The sequence below is a fragment of the Macrosteles quadrilineatus genome, unplaced genomic scaffold, assembly GCF_028750875.1.
Source record: "Macrosteles quadrilineatus isolate MER2022 unplaced genomic scaffold, UCM_ALF_1.0 Scaffold_126__1_contigs__length_306307, whole genome shotgun sequence".
Classification (NCBI taxonomy): Eukaryota; Metazoa; Arthropoda; class Insecta; order Hemiptera; family Cicadellidae; genus Macrosteles; species Macrosteles quadrilineatus.
The window spans coordinates 240,823-267,409 of NW_026542719.1; the positions used below are offsets into that span (position 1 = coordinate 240,823).

The 26,587-nt window shown below is 37.7% G+C and overlaps 1 protein-coding gene across 1 annotated transcript in view; it reads right to left on the minus strand.

The window, feature by feature from the left end:
• Positions 1–26,587, minus strand: part of LOC128982126 (procathepsin L-like) — a 76,242-nt gene that overhangs the window by 21,126 nt on the left and 28,529 nt on the right. The window contains exons 3-5 of the mRNA XM_054401176.1: positions 24,224–24,373; positions 23,276–23,500; positions 15,827–16,021 (exon numbers count right to left, since the gene is read on the minus strand). Coding sequence (XP_054257151.1) covers positions 15,827–16,021; positions 23,276–23,500; positions 24,224–24,373 — 570 coding nt within the window. The remainder of the gene's footprint in view (positions 1–15,826; positions 16,022–23,275; positions 23,501–24,223; positions 24,374–26,587) is intronic.

Here is a 26,587-nt window from a genome sequence, read left to right on the forward strand (position 1 = left end):
GTGCGGCGCGGCACATACGTCCGATCGAGGAAGGTTTTAGACGCTAACTGAATAAAATCATGGTGGGGAAATTTGAATATTCCATGAGAGGGAAAGAGACAGAGATAGATCACGCCATATGACGTAGGCATCGTATGATTTTAAGGAGAATGTGGGGGAGGGGAATTGCCGTGGTGTGTGTGTGTGAGTAGAGTAGAGTACATTTTACAGACTTAAAATAAATAACTAACATACAAATAAATGTTGAAAACCTATGCACAATGTCAATTAAATGTTAATAAAATTAATGATTAATGATGAGACTACTAATTAACATATTTACAAAACCATACTGAACATACCGGCCGCCTTGAAGCATTGTAGGCTTCAACAAAAATTATTGTCTACAAGCCGGCATGTCTAAGACACTTAGTCTATGGGAAGAGGGAAGACCTTTGAGACAGGCCTTCGGTATGTACCCTGGTTGGTGCGCACGTCGACTACACGCACTATACCATTGTCTCCGGGATATGTTGCGGTGATGCGTCCCAGGGGCCACTGAAGAGGGGGTGATGACTCCTGAAGTAGGATGAGGTCTCCAACATGAAACTCTGGAGAAGGAGTAGTCCATGTCAAAGTCACAGAAAAACCACCAGGGTCGTAAATCCTTGTGATGTTTCTGAGTAGCTGACGCTTAGTGCACGCGCCGGAGGGTAGGTCCAAGTGATAGGAGAGGGAATCCGTAGTAGGTAACCAGTGTAGTCCTAAGATGGAGTAATGAGGTTGCTCTGGATCTTGCAGAAAGACAGGTGTCTCACGATGATCTTCTGTAACTGCTTCCAGTAGGCGAGGAGAATTTGACGACCACTTCCGGAGTTCGAATCCACCTTTCTTCAGGAGGGCGATGAGTTGACCCTGGAGTTGGAGGGCTGATTCTTCGTCAACGGAGCCTGTGATGATGTCATCGACATAGGCATGAGAGATTATGATTCTGGCTGCGTCAGGGAAAGCTTCACCTTCATCCTTCACCAGTTGTCCCAAGGTCTTTATAGAAAGATAGGGGGAACTATTTAAGCCATAGGTCACTGTTGTCAACTTGTAGATGTCAAGCTCGTGAGAGGGGCCTTCACGCCATAGGATCAGCTGAAAATTCTGGTCTTCTGGGCGGACTCGAATTTGTCGGTACATTTGCCGTATGTCACAGGTAAAAACAACATTATGGACTCTAAAATTAAGTAAAATGTCACAAATGTCTGTTTGGAGTTTTCGTCCAGTGAGAAGGACGTCATTTAGAGAGATACCTGTGCTAGTCTGCGCACTAGCATCAAAAACTGTGCGTAGCATTGTGGTACTGCTAGTTTCCTTTAGTACCCCATGGTGAGGGAGGAAATAATGAGGTTGAGATAAGTCAATGGTAGAAACTTTTTCCATGTGACCTGCTAAGAGGTAATCACTCATAAACTCATGGTAAAGTTCCGAAAAATTATTCTGAGATCGGAATGTGTGTTCCAATGCGCGAAATCTACGCTCCGCAGCAAGCTTAGAAGCTCCAAGAGGGGGGTGAGACTGTTTGAATGGAAGGCTGACAATATAACGTCCGTCTGAATCTCTAACGTGAGTGGCGTCAAAATGTTTGTCGCAAAGTTCTTCTTCCGCTGTCCGTTTATTGCATGGAGGTAGTTCTTCCTGCAACCAGAACCTTTGCAACGAGTTATGTAACTCTGTGTCATTGACAGAGAGCATGGATACAGAATAATGTGTTGAAAGAGGAGTGATTGACGTACATGGTGCTTGTCCCATTATGATGAATCCAAAATGGCTGCCTACAGCATGGGGGAGGTTGAGACCAAGCGAAGTGACTTTCGTTAGTGAGTAACTGTGGGAATAAACTTCCACCTAACAGAACATCTACACTACTGGGTAAGTGAACGTAGGGTCAGCTAGTGTGTAGGCTTTGGCTTTGTGGAACACTTCCGGGGTCAGTTTTGCTCTGGGTAAATCCATAGAAATCCTATCTAAAATGAGGAAGGGGTGCTGTGTTACCATGGTGAGGCCTGAGAGAGTGGTTAGAGTCAAGTGTGTCAGTCCTCGGGTAGAGGTAGCCGTTTGAGCAATACCTGTTATTTGAACAGAGGAATGTGTGCGCTTGACACCCAGCAATTGAGCAGCACGCTCAGAAATAAAATTACACATACTTCCTGAGTCTAAGAGAGCCCGGAAGACGTGAGTAGTACCTTGAGGGGAGGTCAATTGTACTAACAAAGTACCTAGGAGCACAGTGGATTCGCAACTGTACTGAGATTGAGAAGTCATGGCTGTAGCTACTTTAGCGGGAGAGAGATTATCTTTAGGTACCTTATGAGGTTTGACGTCAGCTGAGGGTTGTTGAAAGTGTGAGTGCAACAGGCTATGGTGTCTTTTATGACAAATGTAGCAAGTAGCCTGAGATTTGCATAATTTGCTATCATGGTAGCCGAGACAAGAGATGCATCTGTTCTCTTTTTTACGATTTGATATCGTAGTTGAGGGGTTTTACCCTTAAAGGAAGGGCAAACATAAATTTTGTGGTCTGGTTTACCACAGTCAAAACAAGAGGTAGACGATTGCGTCTTGTGAGTGGTAAGCATAGCCACAGTCTTGCTGGGACGGTCAGAGGAGAATTTGACCGACTTTGTGCCTTTGAATTTAGAGGGTTGACCACAATTAGTCTTTAGAGAAGAGTGAGTTAGGTGGAAACCAGCGTCTTCTACTTGATCACATTCCATATTGAGGAATTTTATGATTTCCGTCACTTCCGGCAGAGTGTGTGCTTCATGGTCTTGAGTAGACCTATAAGCTTCAAGTTTTTTGCGAAGGTCCGAGTCTATTTTACGCAATATCAATGCTGACAATAAAGGGTTAGAGTTAGATGAGACATCACAATCGAGGGCTTTAAGGGCCTCACTATGTTCATAGAACAAGTTGATGAATCCCCTAAGTTGAGGGAGAGAACCAGAAGTAATGTTAGGCAGGTCCATTATCTGGTTTAAATGCAGTGTGGTGAGCCGCCTTGTGTTGTGATAGCGATCACGAAGGAGTTGATATGCAACTAAGTAGTTCGCAGTGGTGATGTTAAGGGATTTAATTAAGCTGAGGGGTTCTCCCGACACAACGCTTAAAAGGTACTGAAATTTGGCCACATTAGACACACTCACATTTTTGTGTACACTAGAGTCAAAGAGGTTAATAAAACTAACCCATTGTAATGGATTGCCATCAAAGTGTTTTAGTTCCAGCTTCGGGAGCCTAATATTTACTGACGCATGAGTAAAAATTGAACCTGGCTCGCTATGTGCAGAAGTGGTGCGTGGTTCGTCAATTGGATTCAAAGATTCAATAATGCTTTGAATTTTGATATAAACATCATTGATATCATCTTGATCAGTAGACAGTTGTGAGGTTGGAGCTTCTTCAGGGGCCAAACCTTCAAGAACTCTTTGAACGTTTCCTTCAAAGTCAGCACGTTTTTTAGTTATTTCTTTTGCATAACTACTTAAGGTTCTTAAGTTGACCTGGCTGAGGGGAGGGGGTAGATTAGCTACAGCTTCTACTGCAGTGAGAATTTTCTCAAACCGTGCTTTGATTAAAGCAGTGGAGCGTTCATAAGTGGAAAACTTGATTAGTCCAGGCATTGTTTAGGTTATGAATTACCTTACAATAAGTTAAAAAAAAATCTACAATGATGAAACCATAAAAGAAAAAAAGTTATAATAAGCATTAAACATGAATAATGCTAAACAATGTTGTTAACAAAGAAACGATAGATTAAACAATTCATTAGTGGATAAATGTATTACTCTAATGGTTTGTTTTGTATTCAAACGTATGTATACAAAGTGTTTAGCCTATAAAAATGTTTTACGTTAGCCTCTTTTATGTACAATCAATGACACATAGAAAACATAAATGAAAATTAACAACTATTTAATATTGTTAAATAGACACTATTTGTGTTCAAGAGCTGTCAAACGAATATTTAGATAAGCGAAAATAAAATATCAGAGGATTTATAGAGCTGTACGGCTTTTAAATGGAATGCCGTATTTTGAGTTGGTTCCGGATGTTCCACAATGAACACCGTTTGGCCTTGTTCAAACAGCTGACTATCTGAAACAGCTGACCTAGAGAGGCTATGAACGGACATCAGCTACGCTCACCGCGTGTTATGATCTCAGTGATCGGTAGTACATACATAAAGGGTGCTCTAAATAGATAGATCATAAACTACTTAAGTTCAATTAACTAAATAAGTAATTTGACGATAGAACAGTAATTAACAAAATATACAAATACAAAATTAGGTCATTTAAAACAGTGAAGTTAAATCAGTTGATTCATATTAATTAACTGTTTAGCAGAACAACAAAACACACCTAACAATGATATACTATGATTACTCAGAGACAAGAGAATAAACAAGAGAAACAAGAAACGTCAATAGTGAAAGGGCCACTAAATATTGTGTAATTAGCAGTCAAGGATTAAATGAGTTATACGAGTGAACAACTAATAATAGTAAACAATTAATTGTTTAAAAACAATCAGCATATATGTTCACAAGAGGAGTTAGCATATTAATGTGAAATATAATTAAATGAGAAATAAAAACAAGTATAAATTTGCAAGGTCAATAACAAATTACGTTATGATCAATAAATGACAGTAGGCCTAGTATCAACAATAAATCAAAATTCACACATACACTTATAATTAATTATACTATTGACAAAGGCATATGTGTTATTGTTGTTGTTGTTGTGAGAGCAAGGAGAGGAGAAGAATAACGTTCACATCAATTGCACAGCTGATGCGCTTTGAGTTCGGTCGATCAGCTGATCGATCAGAGGGGGGAGAACGATCGCGATTGATACGATCACCGAACGAAGTTCGCGCAGGCGCGCATATCGTCCAATACAGTTCAAGTTGATTTGCAAAGAGGGGGAAGTGTCATTTCCCTCGTTCATGTACAACCGACGCAACCAAGGAAAAAATGGCGATTCCGCGCCAAAACGAAATAATTAATTTCAATAAGCACTTGTACTACAAAATGTTCAGAGTTTACGCACAATCAAATTAATGTTTACCGCACAGAAAATTGTGAGAGAGAGTTTGAGACTTGAGTTCAGTGAAATAATAACGAAAAATAAACATGTGGCTTTACAAAGGACGCCGAGTCAAAGTTCAAAGTAACAAAGTGGCAAGTTTCCAAAGCGTGATTCAAAGCACATCCGGCTCGAAGGACCAAAATGTTCGATATGAGAGTTAATAGAGATTAGAAAAAAAACAGTGTCACATACCTTTAATTAGTAAATCCAACACTGGAAGGTAACAGGGGGATTGGGGATTGGGTGAGCTCACCACGCTGAGGGACACACAAGAAGCTCTTGAGGTTCTGATGCACACACTCGAAAGGGAGAATTTAGTGTTATTAATCACTGATTTAAGAGAAAGATGTTTTATAGTGGGGACACTTCCACCACGAGGTGGTCAAAAGACCGAGATCGCCATAAAAACGGTGCGGCGCAGCACATACGTCCGATCGAGGAAGGTTTTAGACGCTAACTGAATAAAATCATGGTGGGGAAATTTGAATTTTCCATGAGAGGGAAAGAGACAGAGATAGATCACGCCATATGACGTAGGCATCGTATGATTTTAAGGAGAATGTGGGGGAGGGGAATTGCCGTGGTGTGTGTGTGTGAGTAGAGTAGAGTACATTTTACAGACTTAAAATAAATAACTAACATACAAATAAATGTTGAAAACCTATGCACACTGTCAATTAAATGTTAATAAAATTAATGATTAATGATGAGACTACTAATTAACATATTTACAAAACCATACTGAACAATACCGTTATCAGTTCTATCCTTGATAATTACCCACCCTCATTGAATAAATGTTCATCGTAATTTCCCATATTACTTAATTTAAACAACAATATATTACAATACCGTTATCAGTTCTATCCTTGATAATTACCCACCCTCATTGAATAAATGTGCATCGTAATTTCCCATATTACTTAATTTAAACAACAATATATTCATAGTTGAAATAAAAAGATATTTTCACGTTCATGTTTTGCTCGGAGGGTCATGAAACCGATAAATGTAAGCCTTTCAGAAAAGCAGAGGTCGCGCAGCGGTGGAAGATGATAATTGAAAAAACTGTGTTTCTTTTGCTTCCGTCGTCACAACATCAAATTTTGTAAGTTGAAGAAACCTTGTGAAATCAATGGGTGCAAACTATCCCACCATCGCCTTCTGCATACTGACAGTGCCTCTAAAATACCCATGAAATCAGCCGGGACAGAGTACAGAACACTTTCAGGCAGGAAGGTAAATCGAAAGAAGAAATTATAAGCAATTACTCGGTAAATAACCGTGTTTTACTAAGAACGTGTCCAGTTACGTTATATGGTCGAAGCTGCCAGATCGACACATATGCACTTTTAGATGACGGTTCAACCATATCTCTGCTAGATTCTACTACTGCCGATAAATTATGCGTCAGTGGTAGCATTAGAATTGAATCCCTTACCACTTGTTGGTCAAATGCAACTAAACATTTTGACCTAACGTCCAGACGAGTTGAGCTTAAAATAAAAGGGCTCTATGAAGATGAAGTTTTCACATTAAATAATGTAAGAAATCAATCACCTCTAGATTCACCCCAACAGTCGATTGACTCAGTAAAGCTTCGTGAGAGATGGCCCCATTTAAAGTCAATCGATCAACCTTTACCAACATCTCGTGCCAAACCTACCATTTTGATAGGTCAAGATAACTGTGACTTGTTATTGACTAGAAAAGTTATCGAAGGTCCAACTACAGAAGTTACAGAAGTTAAACAACTACAATATTTTATCATTCCGAGATGCTATTTCAAAACCCATATGATAAATGAGGATGAGCTTCATGTCTTTGTAGATGCAAGTGAAGAAGCGTACTCCGCTGTTGGATATCTAATACATAAGAATACTGACGAGAATACTGGATACAACACTATGTTGGTTATATCTAGGGCAAAGGTGGCTCCTATAAAACCAACTACCATACCAAGACTGGAACTACAAGCTACTATCCTTGGATTTTGGCTTGTTAAAACAATTATACACGACCTAGACATCTACATCGTCCGAAAAATATTTTGGTCAGATTCTGTTACAGTGTTAAATTGGATAAAATCTGATCCGAGAAGCTTTAAACAATTCGTTTCTAACCGACTTGTGGAAATCCTTAAAGTTTTACAAGCTGATGAATGGAAGTGGGTGCCATCAAAATATAACCCGGCTGATGTCGCTACGAGAAGCAACCATAAATTCACTACAAGTACTCATGAATTTTGGACTTATGGCCCCGAGTTTCTAAAATATGACTCAAGTCATTGGCCAAAGCAACCGACAACCTTGCAAACAAAAAACAGCGAAGAGGTGAAACAAAAGTTCGTTGGGTTACTCAACGAAGACAAAGAAGACGTGATCAATGTTGAGCGATTTTCTTCCTGGAATAAGGTAACACGAGTAACTGCATGGGTTCTGAGATACATTGGTATATTGCAATCAAGGATCAAAGGAAATGACAAAGACAGACTGAATCTAAATACTCTAATCCCGCATATGTAACTCACTGGGGGATACAAATTCTAGACCACTTCTAGATGAGCTAGAGACTTGAAATTTTCGGTGTTTTGTAGGTCTAGTGCCCAAACCCCTGGGAAAATTCCAAAAAGTGACATTTTTAAATTTTAACCCCCCCGAAATTAAGGGTTTCCCCCCATGTTATTCTTATGGGGAATAACATTAAAAATGGCCGACTTTCGTGTGCCCATCTGAACCACTTAGAAACGTGCCAGAGACTTCAAATTTGCGTAGTATTGTAGTATGAGGTCTTACATTACCGGTGAAATTTGCAAAAGTCCCATTTTCAAATTTTAACCCCGCCGAAAATCCAAAATGGCGGACCTCTGAAAACGACAAAACACGTTATTTTCAAAGGGCTATAGCTCGAAAACGGTAAGAGATAGAAAAGATTTGAAAGTATATCCAGGAACAGGAATTAAATGTTCTACAAAACCCTCTTCGGCGTTTTCCGAAAATCACACTCCTTAATCTTCAAAAAACGCCCTACTTTCAAAATTTGGTAAATTTTTTTCAAACTTTTATCGGTTTTCGCTACGTTTTTGTACCTAAATAATTATTTTTTTGCAAATATTATTAATGTTTCCTATTTTCCTTATTTTACTTTACATTTCACCCTTTACATGTTTTTCTGTAACTCTACTCCTTGACCCCAAAAACTTAATTTTAATGTCGAAATTTGAAAGTTTTTTCGAGCCCCATGTTATTCTTACGGAGGATAACATTGAAATTTAATGACTTTCTTATGGTCATCTGAATCGAAACTTGGTAGTATTGTAGTATGAAATCTTACATTACTGGTAGTATTTGCAAAGTCCCATTTTCAAATTTTAACCCCCCCAAAGGGCTATAGCTCGGAAACGGTAAGAGCTAGACGATTTGAAAGAATTTTCATGGTCAGAAATTAAATTTTCTTCAAAACCTATTAGAGCGTTTTCCGAAAATCGCACTCCTTCAGCTTCGAAAAACGCTCTACTTTCAAAATTTGGTAAATTTCCTTAAAATTTATACCGGTTCTCACTATTTTCATACTTAATTAATTCCTTTTTGAAAATATTATTATTGCTTTGTATTCTCCTTACTTTACTTTAAATGTTACTCTCCACATGTTTTTTCATAACTTTACTCCTTGACCCCCAAAACTTAATTTTAATGTCTAAATTTGAAAGTTTTTACGAGCCCCATGTTATTCTTAACGGTAAGAGCTAGAAACGATTTGAAAGAATCTTAGCGAAAGGAAATTAAATTTTCTACAAAACCCTCTAGGCGTTTTCCAAAAATCGCACTCCTTCAGCTTCAAAAAACGCCCTACTTTCACAATTTAGTAAATTTCGTTCAAATATTTTACGGTTTTCGCTATTTTTTTATATTTAGATAATTTCTTTTCGCAAATATTATTATTGCTTTGGATTCTCCTTACTTTACTTTAAATTTTACTCACTTTATGTTTTTTTCGTAACTTTACTCCTTGACCTCCAAAACTTAATTTTAATCTGAAAATTTGAAGATTTTTTGCCACTTTTACGAGCCCCATGTTATTCTTATGGAGAATAAGATTGAAATATAATGACTTTAGTATGGTCATATGAATCGTTTAGAAACGTGCTAGAGACTTGGAATTTGGTACTATTGTAGTAAGGGATCATAAGTTTATGGTGAATTTTGCAAAAGTCCCATTTTCAAATTTTAACCACCCTAAAAATCCAAATTGGCGGACCTTTAAAAACGACAAAACCCCTTTTTTTTAATCGCCTATAGCTCGCAAACGGTAAGATATAGAAAAGATTTGAACGGATTTTCATGAACGGGAATCAAATATTCTACAAACCTTTACAACGCGTTTTTCGAAAATCGCACTCCTTAACCTTCAAAAAACGCCCTACTTTCAAAATTTGGTAAATTTCTTTAAATTTTTACTGGTTTTTGCCATTTTTTTATACTTAAATAATTTGTTTTTGAAAAAATTAATATTGCTTTGTATTCCACTTACTTTACTCTAAATTTTACACATCACGTGTTTTTCGTAACTTTACTCCTTAACCCCCAAAACTTAGGTTTAATGTCAACATTTGAAAGTTTTTACGAGCCCCATGTTATTCTTATGGAGAAAACATTTACCCCATAAAAACCACCATAAGTCCCCGTTCCCATGGTCCGTTCATGCTATAGATTTACTCTGGTTTACTTAAGGTTTTATCCCCCTATCGTATTTACAATCCCCCCCCCAAATATTAAATCCCCCCAATGTTATTCTTACAGGTGCATAAGTCTAAATCACGTTTACACATTTCTAGATTAACTGGATATCTGACATTTTGAATGATTGTAGATCTTGCGCCCTTTCCGAAAAGTGACATTTTACAAATATAACTCCCTCCCCCACGAAATATAGAACCCCCCCCCCCCAATGTTATTCCTATAGGTCCATCGGTCTAAATCAATTTTACCCACTTCTAAAATAGCTAAAGACCTGAAATTTGGCTCAATTGCAGGTCTTGCACCATGGCCCATTTCTATTTACCCCCTACCAATAAAGGGGGCCTGGGGGCGGAGCCCCCAGCGAGCCAAAGGCGAGTAAGAACTATAACCCCAGATTGATACTGGAACTTCAACCAGATGAAATTCAAGGCTGAACACATCTTAGTGTTGAAATCCCAAGACACAAGATTTAAAGAAAAAAAGACCTTATTAATAAATAACAAGTCACTACCAAAGTCAAGTAAAATATTCACATTGGATCCTTTCGTTGACAAGAAAGACCTCATCAGGGTGTCTTCAAGAATACAAAATTCTTCTGAGATCAGCACTGAACGAAGATATCCAATTATTTTAGATGGAAAATGTCAAGTAGCAAGACTTATTGTGAAGAACATCCATCCAAAATGCTCCAACAAGGAATAGAAACCGTAATGAACATGACAAGAGAACGGTTTTGGATACTTAATCTTCGAAAAACAGTGAAGAAAGTGCAAAGAAGCTGTATGCGTTGTAGGATTGACAACGCCAAACCAAGTATACCTCAAATGGCACCCCTGCCAATGTCACGAGTAGTCAAGGCACAGTATCCTTTCTTTTACACTGTTGTTGACTATTTTGGAACAATTGAAGTAACTGTTGGCCGTAGACGTGATACGGTAAAAGCGATACGGTGTAATATTTACATGCCTTTCTACATGTGCAATTCATATCGAAGTGGCTCATTCGTTAAGTACGGAGAGTTGTGTTATGGCAATTCAAAGGTTTATAAGGCGGAAACCTTGCCCTTCTGAGATGTTTTCTGACAATGATACAAATTTTGTAATAACAGACAATGAACGTCTTCATGTTAATGTTAAGTCTTTAAATAACGCCCATATTCAACTAACAGTCGTAAAGAGTGGGACTAAATGGAATTCCATTCCTCCCCATGCGCCACACATGAAGGATGTTGGGAGGGACTGATAAGATCAGTAAAAACAACATTGAAAAGTGTCATGCGAGCCCAGTACCCGAAAGATGAAGAACTGCAGACGTTTTTGACTCGCGGGGAGTTTATTATAAACTAGCGTCCACTCACACACATATCAATTGACTTGTTGGACCCTGAGCCGATCACACCAAACCACTTTCTACGCGAAGCCTACAAAGTAAATATTGATGAAGATAGACTATTTAAGAAACAACTAGCCCGCGTAAGATCACTTTTGGATAGTTTTTGGAAGCAATGGGTCCACGAATACCTGCGCGGTTTATCAAGACGTTGCAAAAGGCATAAACGAATAGAACCGCCTCAAGTAGGTGACTTGGCTATAATAGTAGAAGAAGATAATCAAAGAAATTCATGGCCTCTTGGAAAAATATCAGCTATCTACCCCGGTAAAGATGGCGTTATAAGAGTTGTGGACATAAAACAACCAAGGGTACATTCCGGCACACTCTTACCAAGGTCGCAGTTCTTGGGGGGGGGGGGAGAAAATGTAATAATGCATGCCTAATCCATGCCTGCCTTCTTTCTTATGTTAATACTACCTTCTTTGAACTAACTTATGTTTTATTTTATTATTATGATTTTCTAAACAGTGTCCAAATAAATACACATTTTTTGTCAAGTCCTATACATTTTTGTCTTGTCTGTCTTTAATATTTTTAACAAATGGGTTTTATAATTGTTAACTCTCAAAACACAAAATTTCCCAATTTCTCTCCCGACCGTTCTTAAGAGCTTAAAAACAAATAATTTAGTATAACACAGTGTTTTTGGACGGTTATTGGTAACGAAGAAAATTCAAAAAGTGGGAAATTAACAATTTTATGTTATTCTTGTGGAGAATATTTTAAAATGTTGTTTTTTTGTTTATGGATATATTTTGACTAAACTATTAATATTTTAATAAAAAAAACACTTTATTAATTTTCCTGTCACAGCAAACCGCTTGATAAAGCAGAATTATTGTATCTGAAAAACGCTAAAAGGAAGATATTTCTATTTTTTTTATTTATTCATTTAAATGTAAATTTAATAGATTTAATTTAGGCAAATGGAAATTCGCTTAGTCTGCAGGTTTGCTGTGGCGGGGGTATTTTTAATATGTTATAAGATGCTGACAAAGTTTAAAGTTATTCCTGTGACAGGTTTAGTTTACCATCTGAGTTATTAGCATTTTGTAACAAATACGTATTTAAGCAGCAGCTGGTGTAGTGTGATTTTTTTAGTTTTAAGATTGCGGCTTCACATGACAGGTGGCTGGCTATACATAGTTTAATGGTACATACCGAGTTGGTAATGATTTGACTGGCTGGGATCGGTGAAAAAATATCTGCTTCAGCTTTGGTACAAAACTAGAGAAATTGCTACAACTGGAACTTCAACTTTAACTCATTTAGAACTTGCTTATTTTTTTGGATTATTTCGGTTGACTGGCTTTTTTGTACGCTTCACTACTCTTTACAATTTCAAAAGATCTATTGTTCAAGCCGTCAAATGCGGAACTAACCTACCAGATTATAACCCACCCTACGGGACCCGGATTAGTGAAGGTAGCAAATGCGGAACTAACCTACCCCCATACCAAGATGTAAGTTGTAAATTTCTCTATGAACAGAGTCAGAGTTTTGATGAGATTCCAGAAAGTCAATATTATTATATACAACATGTGCACATGTTTGTGTGAATTTGGTTATAATCTATAGGTTTTTAGCATATTCATTTTTCAGCACTACAGACTATTTCCCCTGCCATCGGATCAAAGTCCAGAGGAGGCCTGGCGTCACATAAACACTCTCCATCTGGCCCTAGCCGACCTCTCATTGGTCATCAACAATTCAGCGATGGAGAGCCTAGCAAACCGGTATATGGTGTAAACTTATGGGGTTTTGTTTTTTACTTTAAATGTGAAGACTACAAAATGACTACTAAGCTCAGTATACTCGCTAGTTATATGTGAGAATACTCAGGAACTGATTGAATTGACACCATTGTATAAGTTACTAAATTTTATTTCACTATTTAATCTAATATATAACGTTTAATCTACTATATATAAGTGAGCGTAGCGAACGAACGTCAACCAGGACGTGATTGAGCCATGCGAACCAGCTCATCTTGAAAATGAACGAGCATTTGACATAAAACCATATAATTAATACACTTTACATACAAATACACAATTTAGCAAACTATCAAAAATACTCGTCTGAGAACGAAATGCTAAATGATAACTTATTTATATTAAATACATTATTTTACAGGTTTAACCCTTAAGGCTATATTGTTGTTGTTTTTTTGTGTAGCAGAAATTATTTATTTATAATTATTTACGATATATATCACATATTTCTTTAGGTCTAAAATTTTATCTTAAGTTAGGTTTAATTTGAATAAATTGTAGTTATTTAACTTAGGCCCTTTTTATATAATTAAAATTTATCTTCTTTCTTCTAAAACTTTTTGTCCTGGGAATTAATTGAATTTAGGAACATACCGATGAGAAGATCTTGAGGGTAGATGATTCCCCGAGGTGACGTTTCGTGATGTCCAGGCCTCCCCTTGTCTCCGTTGTCAGATGACTCAGTGGTTGATCCTGGTTCTCGATTGCGGTTGGCGACCCCATGGAACCTCTTCTCTCGGCGTGGGCTGAGTAGGTGAAGTTGTTTGGCCTATTCAGGTGGCAGATTTTACCAATCCTGATATATTAAGTGGGACCTAATCGATCCGACCCCGTCCTAAGCCTCGCAAATCTCCTTCCAGACTGATGTCATCTTGCTGCGTCTGTCCCTTCCTTTCTCCAGATTTTAATTAACCCCGCCTACAGTGTCCAATCATAGATGATCCCTTTATTGCTCAATGCTGTGATTGGCTGCCACTTCGATCAGCAGTTCACTGTAGACGTCAGGTTGTGCGTCCATTTCCCGGGACCTTGAATATGAAACTTGTAGACTCGTCGGTGCCATTCTACATGTCTCTTTGTATTAGACAATTGTAATATTTGATTTACTTCGGATTAATGTAATGGTTTTAAATGGGCTTAATACGAATTTTTAAGATATGAGCTTGAATGAAATTGAAGTATTTAATTAAAATATAAATATGTTTACAATGGTGGCCCATGGGACACTTCAACTAATGGTGTCCTCACTATTTTCAATAGTGTTGAGCATCATCCGCTGGATTCAGGAACAAAGACAATCCAACCCTAGCCATGCTCCAGAGCCATCAAGAGAGATCCGATGTGCGGGTTGTTTAACTTCCCTCCTTAATATTTACCTCCAGCCGTGTGGGCACACTTGCTGTACAGACTGTGCCTACAGAATTATAAATTGCCAAATATGTTGGGTCCCAATTTTAGGGAGGTTAAAAATATATTTTGACTAGTTCGTAGCGTGTGTTTAAAATAAGGGAGGGGGATATTATGTGTTATGCTAACGTATCTACCAGCTAGCCTAGCTATTAATTTCTGGATTGGCGTTCAGCATCATATAATACTCTAACCTGGGGGTGTCCTTCAGACACTCGGACGGTCCCAAACCCTGTCCTGCAGGCTGCGTGGAACTTGTTAATGTTGTTCAAAGGTTTATTGCGGACATTTTCCATCACGAATGTAAAAAAACAATACACAACGTTTCGGGATCTGGAATCTGATCCCAACATCAACTTACATCAACTTGTGGTCAAAATCAGAACCACCATCCCAGAGGGATTTTAACACTGTACCACTGTATTGGATCGGGATTTTTCCCACAAGGTAAGATTTTTTACACCTAGTAGCAAACAACCAAACAATGTTAGGGGGACAATAACAAAACCTAGTTGCCAAAATCAGAACTCCATCAAAACACATACGGGTTCAGGGATTTATCCCGCTAACCTCTAGTGGACAAAATCGGAACTCGCAGGATTTTTATTGTAACACCTAGCGGTGAAAATCAGAATTACACACACCACTCCAGGGGCAGCAATCACCTAGCGGAAAAAATAAGGACTCCGACAATCTCTTACACTGCACGGCAAAAACACCCACGGGGATTTTTTCCAGTATCACACGACACTATCGCCCCCTCAGAGGTGGCAAACGTGGGATAATTCATACACTGAGGGATTTTTTTCACACCTAGCGGTGAAAATCAGAACTCCATCGCCATCACCTGGTGGCCAAAATCAAAACCAACCGACCACAGACAGCTTAAGCTGCTGCGGTAGCTACCGTGGCGGCGGTAGCTACAGCTCCGGCTGTAAAAACGCCTCCATCTTTTATACCACCTTACACTCTTGGCCTATCAACTGGCATCGTAGCCCTATGGTTAGCGCACTCGTCTCTCACCCAGACGGCCCGGGGTCGATCCTCCAAGCTACCTAGTACTTTTTATCCTCTAAAAAATAGTCACTTCCATCTATTATACCACGTTACACTCTTATCCTATTAACTAGCGTCGTAGCCCAATGGTTAGCGTACTCGTCCCTCGACCAGGTGGCCCGGGTTCGATCCTCCAAGCCGCCAAGTACTTTTTAACCAATAGCTAAAAATCAGAACTCCCATCACTGTCACGATTTGACGCACTATAAGAGCCCATGTAAGTTCTATGTCCACCCACATAATACTAATATGGAACAATAAAAATGTCTAGGGGAACTTACTAAAATAAAACTATTACTCCATCCCGGAAACATATTTCCTTATATCAGCTTACTTTAGCCTCGTAAGGATAGAAAGCCTCGGTGTTGATTCCAAGTTTTGTTCTGCTATCATATGCACCTTTTATATCTCCTCCAGAACATCCTCTTAAATCGTAATGATAATAATCGCCGCAGTCAACAAGGTTCTGCACACTCAAAGACACCAAATTCTTTGTCTTCAGGTAGTTTTGTCCTTCTAAACTTCCAACCTGAAACAGGTAGAACGTATTACGTGAGAATTTCGAAAAGTAAAACATTTAGTAAAAAAGTAGGCTATACAATTTTTCCTAGTTTTTCAAAAACTCGACTAAAAATATGATGACACCGGCCCAAAAAGGGAATGTCACAAAAATGCGAATTTGAGAAATCAGCCATTAATTGTTTTCAAACGCTTCCAAAAGAAAAAAAAACTTTACAGTCCCAGTAGGATTGACATACCTCCTTTTTACCCGGTGTCTATAATTGAAATCTTTATATCCTTCGACATTACACTTTCTCTTAAAGATCAGCTTACAAAATATATAGAGCATTAAACCCATTGTATAAAAAAATATACAGGGTGGTCTTAATTATTGTACACATTTTAAGATAAAATAAATAAATAACCAAACAACCTAGAAACATGGGAATTGTTTAATTAAGTATCAATTTTAATACAGATTTATACAGTAAATGAAAAAAAAATTATAAAAATGTCAGCAATTATGAGCAAGATGAACAAAATGAAGAAGTATACACATGTAATAATAAAAGAATAACAAATCTTCTAGATCTACAAAACATGACTCAAACCGTCAATGTAAAAATGTAAACTATTTTGCTAGACCTTTGGCTGATATAATGTTTGATTATCACAATATGATACCAACATATTCAAAACATAACAAAGAACATGAAAATACAAAAAGTATGTGGATTGATAGAGGTATTATTAGAACATATCAATAAAGGTACATAATGAGAAATCAATTTGTAAATGAAACATTCATTGTCAAACACTTAAGGAGTGAAGCCAATGTGGGTACATTCCCCTATAAATAGAGATGTTAAAGGTTAAGCACATCAGTCGTGATATAGAGAGCTTGAAGAGAGGAAGAGGGTTGACATCATTAGCAGTTTCTCTATTATCTAAGCCAATTGGAGCAATTGTTAACAAAACAATAGATTTACTACCAGTAAAACTGCATTTGCCCGGAGGATATCAATACTGTGGACTTGGAACAAAATTGAAAAAACGTCTAGAAAGAGGGGATTCTGGAATAAATAAACTAGATCAAGCTTGCAAACAGCACGATATAGCATATTCAAAGTTTGCAGATACAAAAAATAGATCCATAGCGGATAGAGCACTTGCTGAAAAAACTTGGAAAAGAGTAAAATCTAGTGACGCAAGTTTTGGTGAAAAATCAGCAGCTTTGGCAGTAACGGCAGCAATGAAGACAAAAACTACGTTTGGAGGAGGAAAGAGGAGAAGAGGCCGAAAACGAACGGGCTAAAAGCAAGGAGGTAGTTTTAAAAGAAAAAGAAGGACTAATAAAAAAAAACTAGAAACCAACAATATGGTCAATGATAAAAAAAGGAGGAGGATTATACAAATTAATTGTTAATTATTATATCATCTAAAAATTATTAAAAATCCAATAAATGTTCATCTAACTAATGAATCTAAATGCCATAAACGGTTCCCACACTCCGCCCTGCTCAAATTTACCACTTCCATCGTCGTGGACCTGTTTCCCTCCCTTCCCCCAGCATTTTAGTATTGCATGTACATTAATCTAACTACCCCAAACTTTTCCCACGCTCAGAATTCTCGCATTTACCAAATCCTTCCCCACTCCCTACGACGTGGACCTGTTTTCCTCCCTTCCCAAATAATAATAATTAGCATTATAATTCTTACTATAGAGATCAATCTTCCTGCCTTTTGGTATTGCAGATGCATTCATCTAACTGCTACCAACGGTTCCCAAACTCCGCACTGCTCGCCTTGACTACTTCCTTCACCACTTACTACGCCATTGACCTGTTTTCCACCCTTTCCATAGCATTTTAGTATTGTAACTGTTTCATTGCAGATACATAAATCTAACTGTCACCAAATGGTCCCAAATTCCGCATTTCTCACCTTGACACCTTGACTACTTCCTTTATCAATTCCTACGTCGTGGAGATGTTTTCCTCCCTTCCCATAGTATTTTAGTATTGCAGGTACATTAATCTAACTGCCACAAAGGGTTCCCACAATCCGGATTGCTAGCCTTGACTACTTCCTTCACCACTACCTACGTCATGGACCTGATTCCCTCCCTTCCCAAAGAATGTTATTATTGCAGATACTTTAATCTAACTGTCACAAAGGGTTTCTACACTCCGGACGGCTCACCTTGAATACTTCCTTCACCGCTTCCTACGTCGTGGACCTGTTTCCATCCCTTCCTATAGTATTTTAGTATTGCAGGTACATTTATCTAACTGTCACACAGGGTTTCTACACTCCGGACTGCTCGCCTTGACTACTTCCTTCACCGCTTCCTACGTCGTGGACCTGTTTCACTCCCTTCCTATAGTATTTTAGTATTGCAGGTACATTAATCTAACTGTCCCAAAGGGTTTCTACACTCCGGACTGCTCGCCTTAAATACTTCCTTCACCGCTTCCTACATCGTAGACCTGTTTCCCTCACTTCTTATAGCATTTTAGAATTTCAAATAGATTTATTTAACTTTCACAAAGGGTTCCCACACTCCGGACTGCTCGCCTTGACTACATCCTTCACCGCTTCCTACGTCGTGGACGTGTTTCCCGCCCTTCCCATAGCATTTTTGAATTGCAGATACATTAATCTAACTGTCACAGAGAGTTCCCACACTCCGGACTATTCACCTTGACTACTTCCTTCACCACTTCCTACGTCGTGGACCTGTTTCCCTCTCTTCTCATAGCATTTTATTATTGCAGATACATTATTCTAACCGTCACAAAGGGTTTATACACTCCAGACTGCTCGCCTTGACTACTTCCTTCACCGCTTCCTACGTCGTGGACCTTTTTCCCTCCCTTCCTATAGTATTTTAGTATTGCAGTTACATTAATCTAACTGTCACAAAGGGTTTCTACACTCCGGACTGCTCGCCTTGACTACTTCCTTCACTGTTCCTACGTCGTGGACCATTTTCCCTCCCATCCTATAGCATTTTAGTATTGCAGGTACATTAATCTAACTGTCACAAAGGTTTATACACTCCGGATGGCTTGCCTTGACTACTTCCTTCACCACTTCCTACGTGTCGTGGACCTGTTTCCCTCCCTTCCCATAGCATTTTTAGAATTGCAGATACATTATTCTAACTGTCACAAAGGCTTCCCACACTCCGCAGCGCTAGCCTTGACTACTTCCTTCACTACTTCACTACTTTCTACTTCGTAGACCTGTTTCCCTATATTTCCATAGCATTTAAGTATTACAGATACATTAAATTAATAAAGGGTTTCCGTACTCCTTTCTTTTCACTGCTCACCTTTCCGCTTCCTTTACCACCCTCTACGTCGTGGACCTGCCCCCCCCCCTCGCATAGCTTTTTAGTATAAAGATATACCAATATTTTTGAATATTTAATATTCAATGCCAACATTAAATTGAATAATGTAAAAAGCTGCTTTGTTCTAAATACATGCATATATATTTTTAATTTAAAGGTAAATTTTAATACTGAACATAAACTGTTTATAACTGCCGACTAATATTGTTAAGTTCAATTTATTAATCCGAAAGTTGTGAAAATTAATTAGCTTGAATAACATTATTCTGAAAGCTGTGAAATTATAATGATATATATTCATAGACGCCAAACTGTTTACTCCATGAATGAAAGAGCTTAGAGTAAAAGTCGTTCTCTCTGTCTTAAGTAGACAACAAAATTGTCGGTCGCAAAACGTAAACAAATACAAAGAAGAAGGTAGTTCCTAATGTTATTCTTAAGGGACAAATTTAAAAATGTTTTTTAAGTATTTTATAATTAATACTGAGCGGAATCATCTAGAATTTTAATGGTGTCTTCCCACTGGTGTCATAATTATTTGTGCAAAATTTGAACGCTATAAGTGCGACGATTCTTGAGTTTTTGGAGTGAACGAACACACACACACAGACACACACACACACACACGGACAAGCGGACAACTTTTCTCCGACTCCGCTATACACGATACATAGATTCGTTCACTTCGTTCACTCATCTACAAAAACAAATGAAAAACGAAGAACTAAACGAACTTGTTCAAAAGGAATCAGAAAAAGAATATATAACAATAAGAGGAAATAACAATACCATGCAAGCTGAAATAACTTCTTCCTATTATATTGATTTTACTCAAAAACATTCAATTGGAGGATTATTGGGATCAACAACTCCAATACTAGAACCTAAAAAGACCTATTCCGGTGATAAAACTGTAACAATACTGAGAGTTAATACGATAGACCAGTGAAGCTTACAAATGTTATTTACAAATGTATGTTTTGAACATTCAAACATGCCAAAAACAATGGACAGCTAATTATTATTGAAGGGCACTAAAAATCACTTAAATATAAAACTTAAAAATGAGCCTTAATTAACTTTTCTACGATCCTTAGCAACACGTATATTAAGCTGTAGATTTGATCCATTCATTTGGGAAACGGGGTATACTGGCCCCATAGGCTTTAATTTTTGATTAATATCCAGCAAACATTTCTAACGACCAAATAAACATGCAATTAAATTTCCGAATTTATAATGTGCAATGTGTTTCGCGGACTATGAGTCACTACAACACAGTGTATTAGTAACAGTGTGTTAGAAAGAAGCCTTGTAACAATAAGGCGTATTCGCGGCATTTCTGTTTTAGGAAGCTCATTCAGAGTTTACCAACCGAGCGAGACTGAGAATTTGATGAGCCTGGTGTACAGTCTGTTCAAAAACTAAGCGTGTCCAGGTTCGTCGTTTGCGTGCAACGTTACACTTGGACACTTTTGAATGTGTCCAGTTTCGTCGTGTCGTGCAACGCCACCCCTGGACAACTTGTCCAGGTTCGTCGTTTGCATGCAACGTTAAACTTGGACACGTTTGAATGTGTCCAGATTCGTCGTGTCGTGCAACGCCACCCCTGGACAACTTATAAACGTGTCCAGGTTCGTCGTTTGCGTGCAACGTTAAGCTTGGACACATTTGAATGTGTCCAGGTTTATCGTTGTCTGCTTTTACCGTTGTCTGATTGTGGCGGTGTCTGTTTTTATCGTAGTCCACGTTTAAAGTTGTCCAACTGTCTTGTAAAAGTTCAAAATGTGTGTGACCCAATCAAGTGATTTTAAATTTAATTCTGTTTCTTTGTCCTTAACATACAAGTTGAATTTAGCTGTTTTACTTGGTCACAAAGGCCACCTTTTGAATAGTTAAACATTTTTTAAATGTTCAAAAGCTAAAAGAAATACCTTTAGAAATTTTAGAAACCTTTTTGAAAATGTATATGGTAGGCCTAACTAGTGAAATTCTAGAACTTAGTGAAGAATGGTTTAAATGTGACAGTGACGGGTGTTATGTAAGAACCTTGGACTTGAACTCCTACTACCAGATATCGGGGCTTTGTTACTCAGGGCCCAGGAGGATGACTCGAATATGACACCCCGGAGGAGAGGCAGACGGATTCCTTGAGCGTCGGCGAAGAAACTTACCATCCTGGCCTACCTTGGACTATGGCTTCCTCTACGCCCAGCTACGGTCAAAGTGTTTTTTTTTTGTATAGTAGGTTAGTTTGTGTTCGCTTTGTTGCTGTTCAAGTTCCACTCAATGACTCTGTGCGTCTCCTTTTCTCCCCTGTGCCAGGATTGTCAGAGGTTGCGTGACAATCAGCTAGTTAACCTCGCAAACACTTTTCATCGTTTTTAATCGCTTTTTTAGCACATGAAAAATGCAAAGTGGTTAAAGTTTTTTACTTTGTGTTTAGTCTGCGAGGTTATAGAGTAATTTAGAGCACCCTGCGCGCCTTTTGGGGCCCATGTGAGCTGTCAACCTGTGACACCGGGAGCATGGCGGAGAAATATTTCCACCTTTGGGCCTCCTTTGGGACTCTGGCCAGCCCCTCTCCGTCTAGCTTCAACGGCTCCAGTGTTCTGCTTCTGAGTACCTTGAATTTCCGTCGTACTGCAAGTTCCCTGTTTTCTTTGTTATATATTTATAGTTTTATTAGTTGCTGTTGCCAAATGGACTTGACATTTTTATTATCTGTTTTATAGTTATAAGCACAGCATTCTATTTTGTTATCTGATTCAAATTTTATTTAACAGTTTTTAGCCTAACTTAATTATTAAATTTTTACAACCTTTCTACAGTATTCACTTTTGGAGCCCCTAGAAATGTTATAGTTACCAGATCAAATGGATTTGTTAAAAGGAATTTTTTTGAAAAGTAAAGCTAGCCTGGTAAGGTCTTATCTATAAATTAGTATATTTTGAATGATTAAAAGAAAATATTGTAAGTTTAATAGGCCAGATTAGTAACTAAATTATTTAAAGTATATTGAGAGTTTCATGTATTATTGTTGATGTTTTGTTGCTGTTTTTTTTTATTTTGGTTAATTACAGCTCGTTTCTCTCAAATGGTGCGTTTTTCTTGAACCTCCATCCATGGTTCTCACTTTGTTGTTTTTGGTGGGCCGCTCCTCGGGCCTGCACATGGATTCACGCTTCCAAGTCGTTGGCCTGGGTGCAGGTACGAGGGCGCGGTTCAGGAGGACTGACCAACAGCTAGCTAGTATTTATTGAAAATGTGCATAACTCCCTCTTATTGCCACTACTTAACTGTGTATAGTATCATCATAGTTGACAATACTAAATACCTAAATAGTTATGATATTCGTGCAAAAATCCACAAAGTTATTGAATATTTGTTAAAAACACAATTTAAATTATGTACAGTATAATTTTTGTTTCTCTACTTTTTTCATCCTGTTATTATTTGGTTCCAGTACACGCCAGTGGCAAATAGTAAGGAATAAATAATTATTTTGAGGGAGGACAGGCTTAAACCTTTTTTCATTCCTTTTTGTAAAGTATGGTTTGAACCATTTTGTATCGAAGTGTGAGACGCTATCCACAGCTCAAGACTGACTAGGCACCAACGATATCTAGATCAAAATTTGGATGATATTGGAAGATCATAATAAAATCAAGATAGTATCTGGGCCAAGAACTATTTTTCATTTCGTCATTGATAACAAAAGGTCGCCATTGGGCTCAATAACACGACCAGGATTTGGAAAATTCCCTTTTGACATAAGTATACCTTTACCTCAGTCCTCCTTTTATAAACTCACCCTTCCTTACCAGTAGTTCCCTTTATTGTGACAGACTGCACACAAAATTTTCATTTTATCTGTAATTTCTACACTTAAAACACTACACCCAAGGCTGGGCCACTTACCGCACTGAAGGCCCAGTCAGATCCACACTTTCCTTGGTCCTTGACGGGGGTTACGGCTCCCTTCTTCCTCCAGTCTACAGTCTTGTTAGGTTCCAGGTTCCCGTCCATTTCAAACATACTCCTCTTCTGGAGCTCCGTAGTAGCTCCTCTTCTCCAGCCCCGATGTATGAAAAATGCGGGAGAAAGTGGTATGAATCCGTTCATCTTGCGGGTCTCATCGTTGGTCTAAAATCAATTTAGTCAAGAATACAAACCATTGACTTTTGATCAGTGAAGTAGACATTTAATAGATATGGTCCAACTGAAGGGAATTGCTTTGCAAAATCTTTGAATAAGAATCTTGTAGAAGTTTTAGAGTGAATTTTATCTTTTTCACTTCCCGTCTGCGTACATAGTAGACTTAGAGAAAAAAGTATTTTTTACGTGAAAAGTTTCGAGTTTTTAACATTAGGTACATGGAAGGCTTGCATGGAAGGTTCCCTTTAAAAATGAATTACGACCTTAAAGGGCAATTCATGAAATATTGGATACTTTTGCGCAAGGTTTCTCGTCACGAACATTTTAAGTATATGGCTTATGGGGGTGGGACTTGTAGTTTTCTCAAAAGTTCATGGATACTTTGGGCTTTATATATAGTCAATGCCTCTTACAATTTTATATCCAAACATGTGTTCAATCCAAAACATCTGATTTAATCCAGTACCTATTTCAATGTTTCGGAGAAAAAGTACATAATGTTCCTTACTTATTTTCTTTGTATTTTAATTCGTTAATTATTTTAATAACAATCGTGGGATGTACTGTTAAGCCTATTACCATATCACCACATAGGCTCTTTATAGCCAACTATCCCCCATACGGTCATACTATAGTCATACTAAAATAAATATGGTATCAATATACCTTATTACTAAGTTCATTTAAAATATAGATATTTTTCCATCTCACCCAGTCAGCGAACTGGTTGATTCCTACAGTGAAAGTAACTTCTCCTCTCTCGTACTTTTCGTTGTGACAACGGATGAAGTTGAGGTTGTTCATGAAGATTTCCTTTCTAGTCAGCTCCTCCTCATCTCTGTAATCTTTTTCATATTCGATCTGAAATAGAAGATTATTCGATTTATTAATATACAAACTTGCCATAAAATGTCAGTGAAAGATTACGTTTAAGTTATATGTTTTAATAAAGAGTATTAACCCTGATTTCACGGTGATAACCTACACAGACACTCTGTTCACATTACACTTAGTCGAACAGTTGGTGTTACCAGAGTTGAACAGCATCATGAGCATCAATTTTCAAATTCCTTTCTGAGCTGACGTGAACTAGGCGATGACCGGTAAGGCTAACTTATGAGAAACAACTTTAACCTATAAGCTACACGTCCTATCGTCAATAAACAGCCAATAGAAAGGTCTAATGAAGAAGAGGGAGGTGTGAGAAATCTTGGAGTTGGAGAACCTGAGTGGAAAAACCTAGATTATCGCGGGATACAACGAAGATCGGAGTGCGTGTGTGTTCTTCAGGTACCATTGATAGTATGTAGAAAAAGACTACACTTATAATGATGTAAGAAGCTAGTCATATTATCTGTGGATAACTCAATATTTTTAAATTCTATATTTTCTTTTCTTGTAAGTTAACATTGTAAATCTTTTTCTTACTTGCCGCTCTTTGTTTTTTCAAAGTTCTTATTTAGTGTTGACACCCTTCTTAACTTATTTGTTTTCTAAATTTATTTGTTTCATTAAAACGTTCAGTCGAACCTGTAGCGGTTTTATGCCTCTTTCACCTCTATACAACAGATAAGCGAGTATAACTTTTAAGATACCTTATTTTAAGAGAGGCTGGGGACTCGCATGGTGGAGGCACCGCATGACGAAGACTGTATTATAATGTCATATTCACATATTATCATATGTTAAATGTATCATATGTTAGTTGGAGGTAAGCAATATCAGTCATGTTTATGTTTTAGTCTTGAGTGGAATTGTAAATAAACTTTTGAACTCTAAATGTTAAAACTTCAATTTTTTTTTATTTTCTAACTAAAACATGGTGTCAGGTGTATTTTGAAACCTTGAAGAAATAATGGAAGTATCTGGATTATTTTGGTTGCCTGAACCTATGAGTTTTGAATGAAATGTGAGTGAAAATTGGAAAGGATTTCGTCAGAAGTTTGAACTGTACTTAATGGCTACTAGTCATGGTAAGAAACTTACGGATGAAATTAAGATTGCGCAGCTGATTAATCTGTTAGGCGATGATGGCCTAGATGTATATAATACTTTTAAATTTGAAGATAGGTAATGACAGAGATAGTTTTGATTGCTTACTTGATAACTTTGAATCTTACTGTTGTCCTCTGAAAAATGTCATATTTGAGCGTTTTAAATTCTATAGAATAAAGCAGGGAGAAGGTCGAGACTTCAGTAAGTTTGTTATGCAGTTAAAAATAGCAGCTAAATCATGCGAGTTTCTTGAATCTAACAATATGATTAGAGATAGAATTGTCTTATGTATAAGAGATAAAAGTACTCAAGAGTGTCTATTAAGAGATACAAAACTTGACTTGAAAAAAGTTATTGATTTAGTATGATTGTAGAGAGTAGCAATGAGAAATGTATGACTATTTTAGAGCACAATGAAACTAAGCTTTCGGGGACTAAGTCGGATCCATACAGTGTAGGCCTATGTGTTGTTAATAATGTACCAAATCAAGAACTTTCGCGGAGTAATGCAAAAGAAAAACAGAATGATCCATGTAGCTTTTGCGGCTACAAACATGTTCGGGGTAAATGTCCTGCATATGGCAAAACATGCTCGATAAGTGATGGTAAAAATCATTTTGCAAAGGTTTGTAGGAGTAAAACTATAAAATCTCATGCTGTTACAAACTAGGAACGACACGATGAAGACCCTTGTGTGAGTGGTGTTAGTTTAGGATCGATAAGCTTATATATTAGTGGAGTGAAAGGTCAAAGTGAAAAATCGTGGACGGAAAACTTGACTGTCAGTGGTACACAAGTTAAATTTAAACTAGATACAGGTGCAGTGATCAGTATTTTACCTGCTAGTTATGTACGGAAAATGAACATTACACACGTAAAACGTAGTTCTTATGTACTCTCAGCCTGGGGAGATGAAAAATTAACAATCAAACCACTAGGTCTTGTGATGTTAAAAAGTAAAACAATTACATGTGTAACTGCAGATGTGAATTTTGCTGTAGTGAATGTCAAACATGAACTGCCAATTTTAGGACTGAACGATCGTGTCAATTTAGGACTCATTAAGAGAGTGTCATCGAT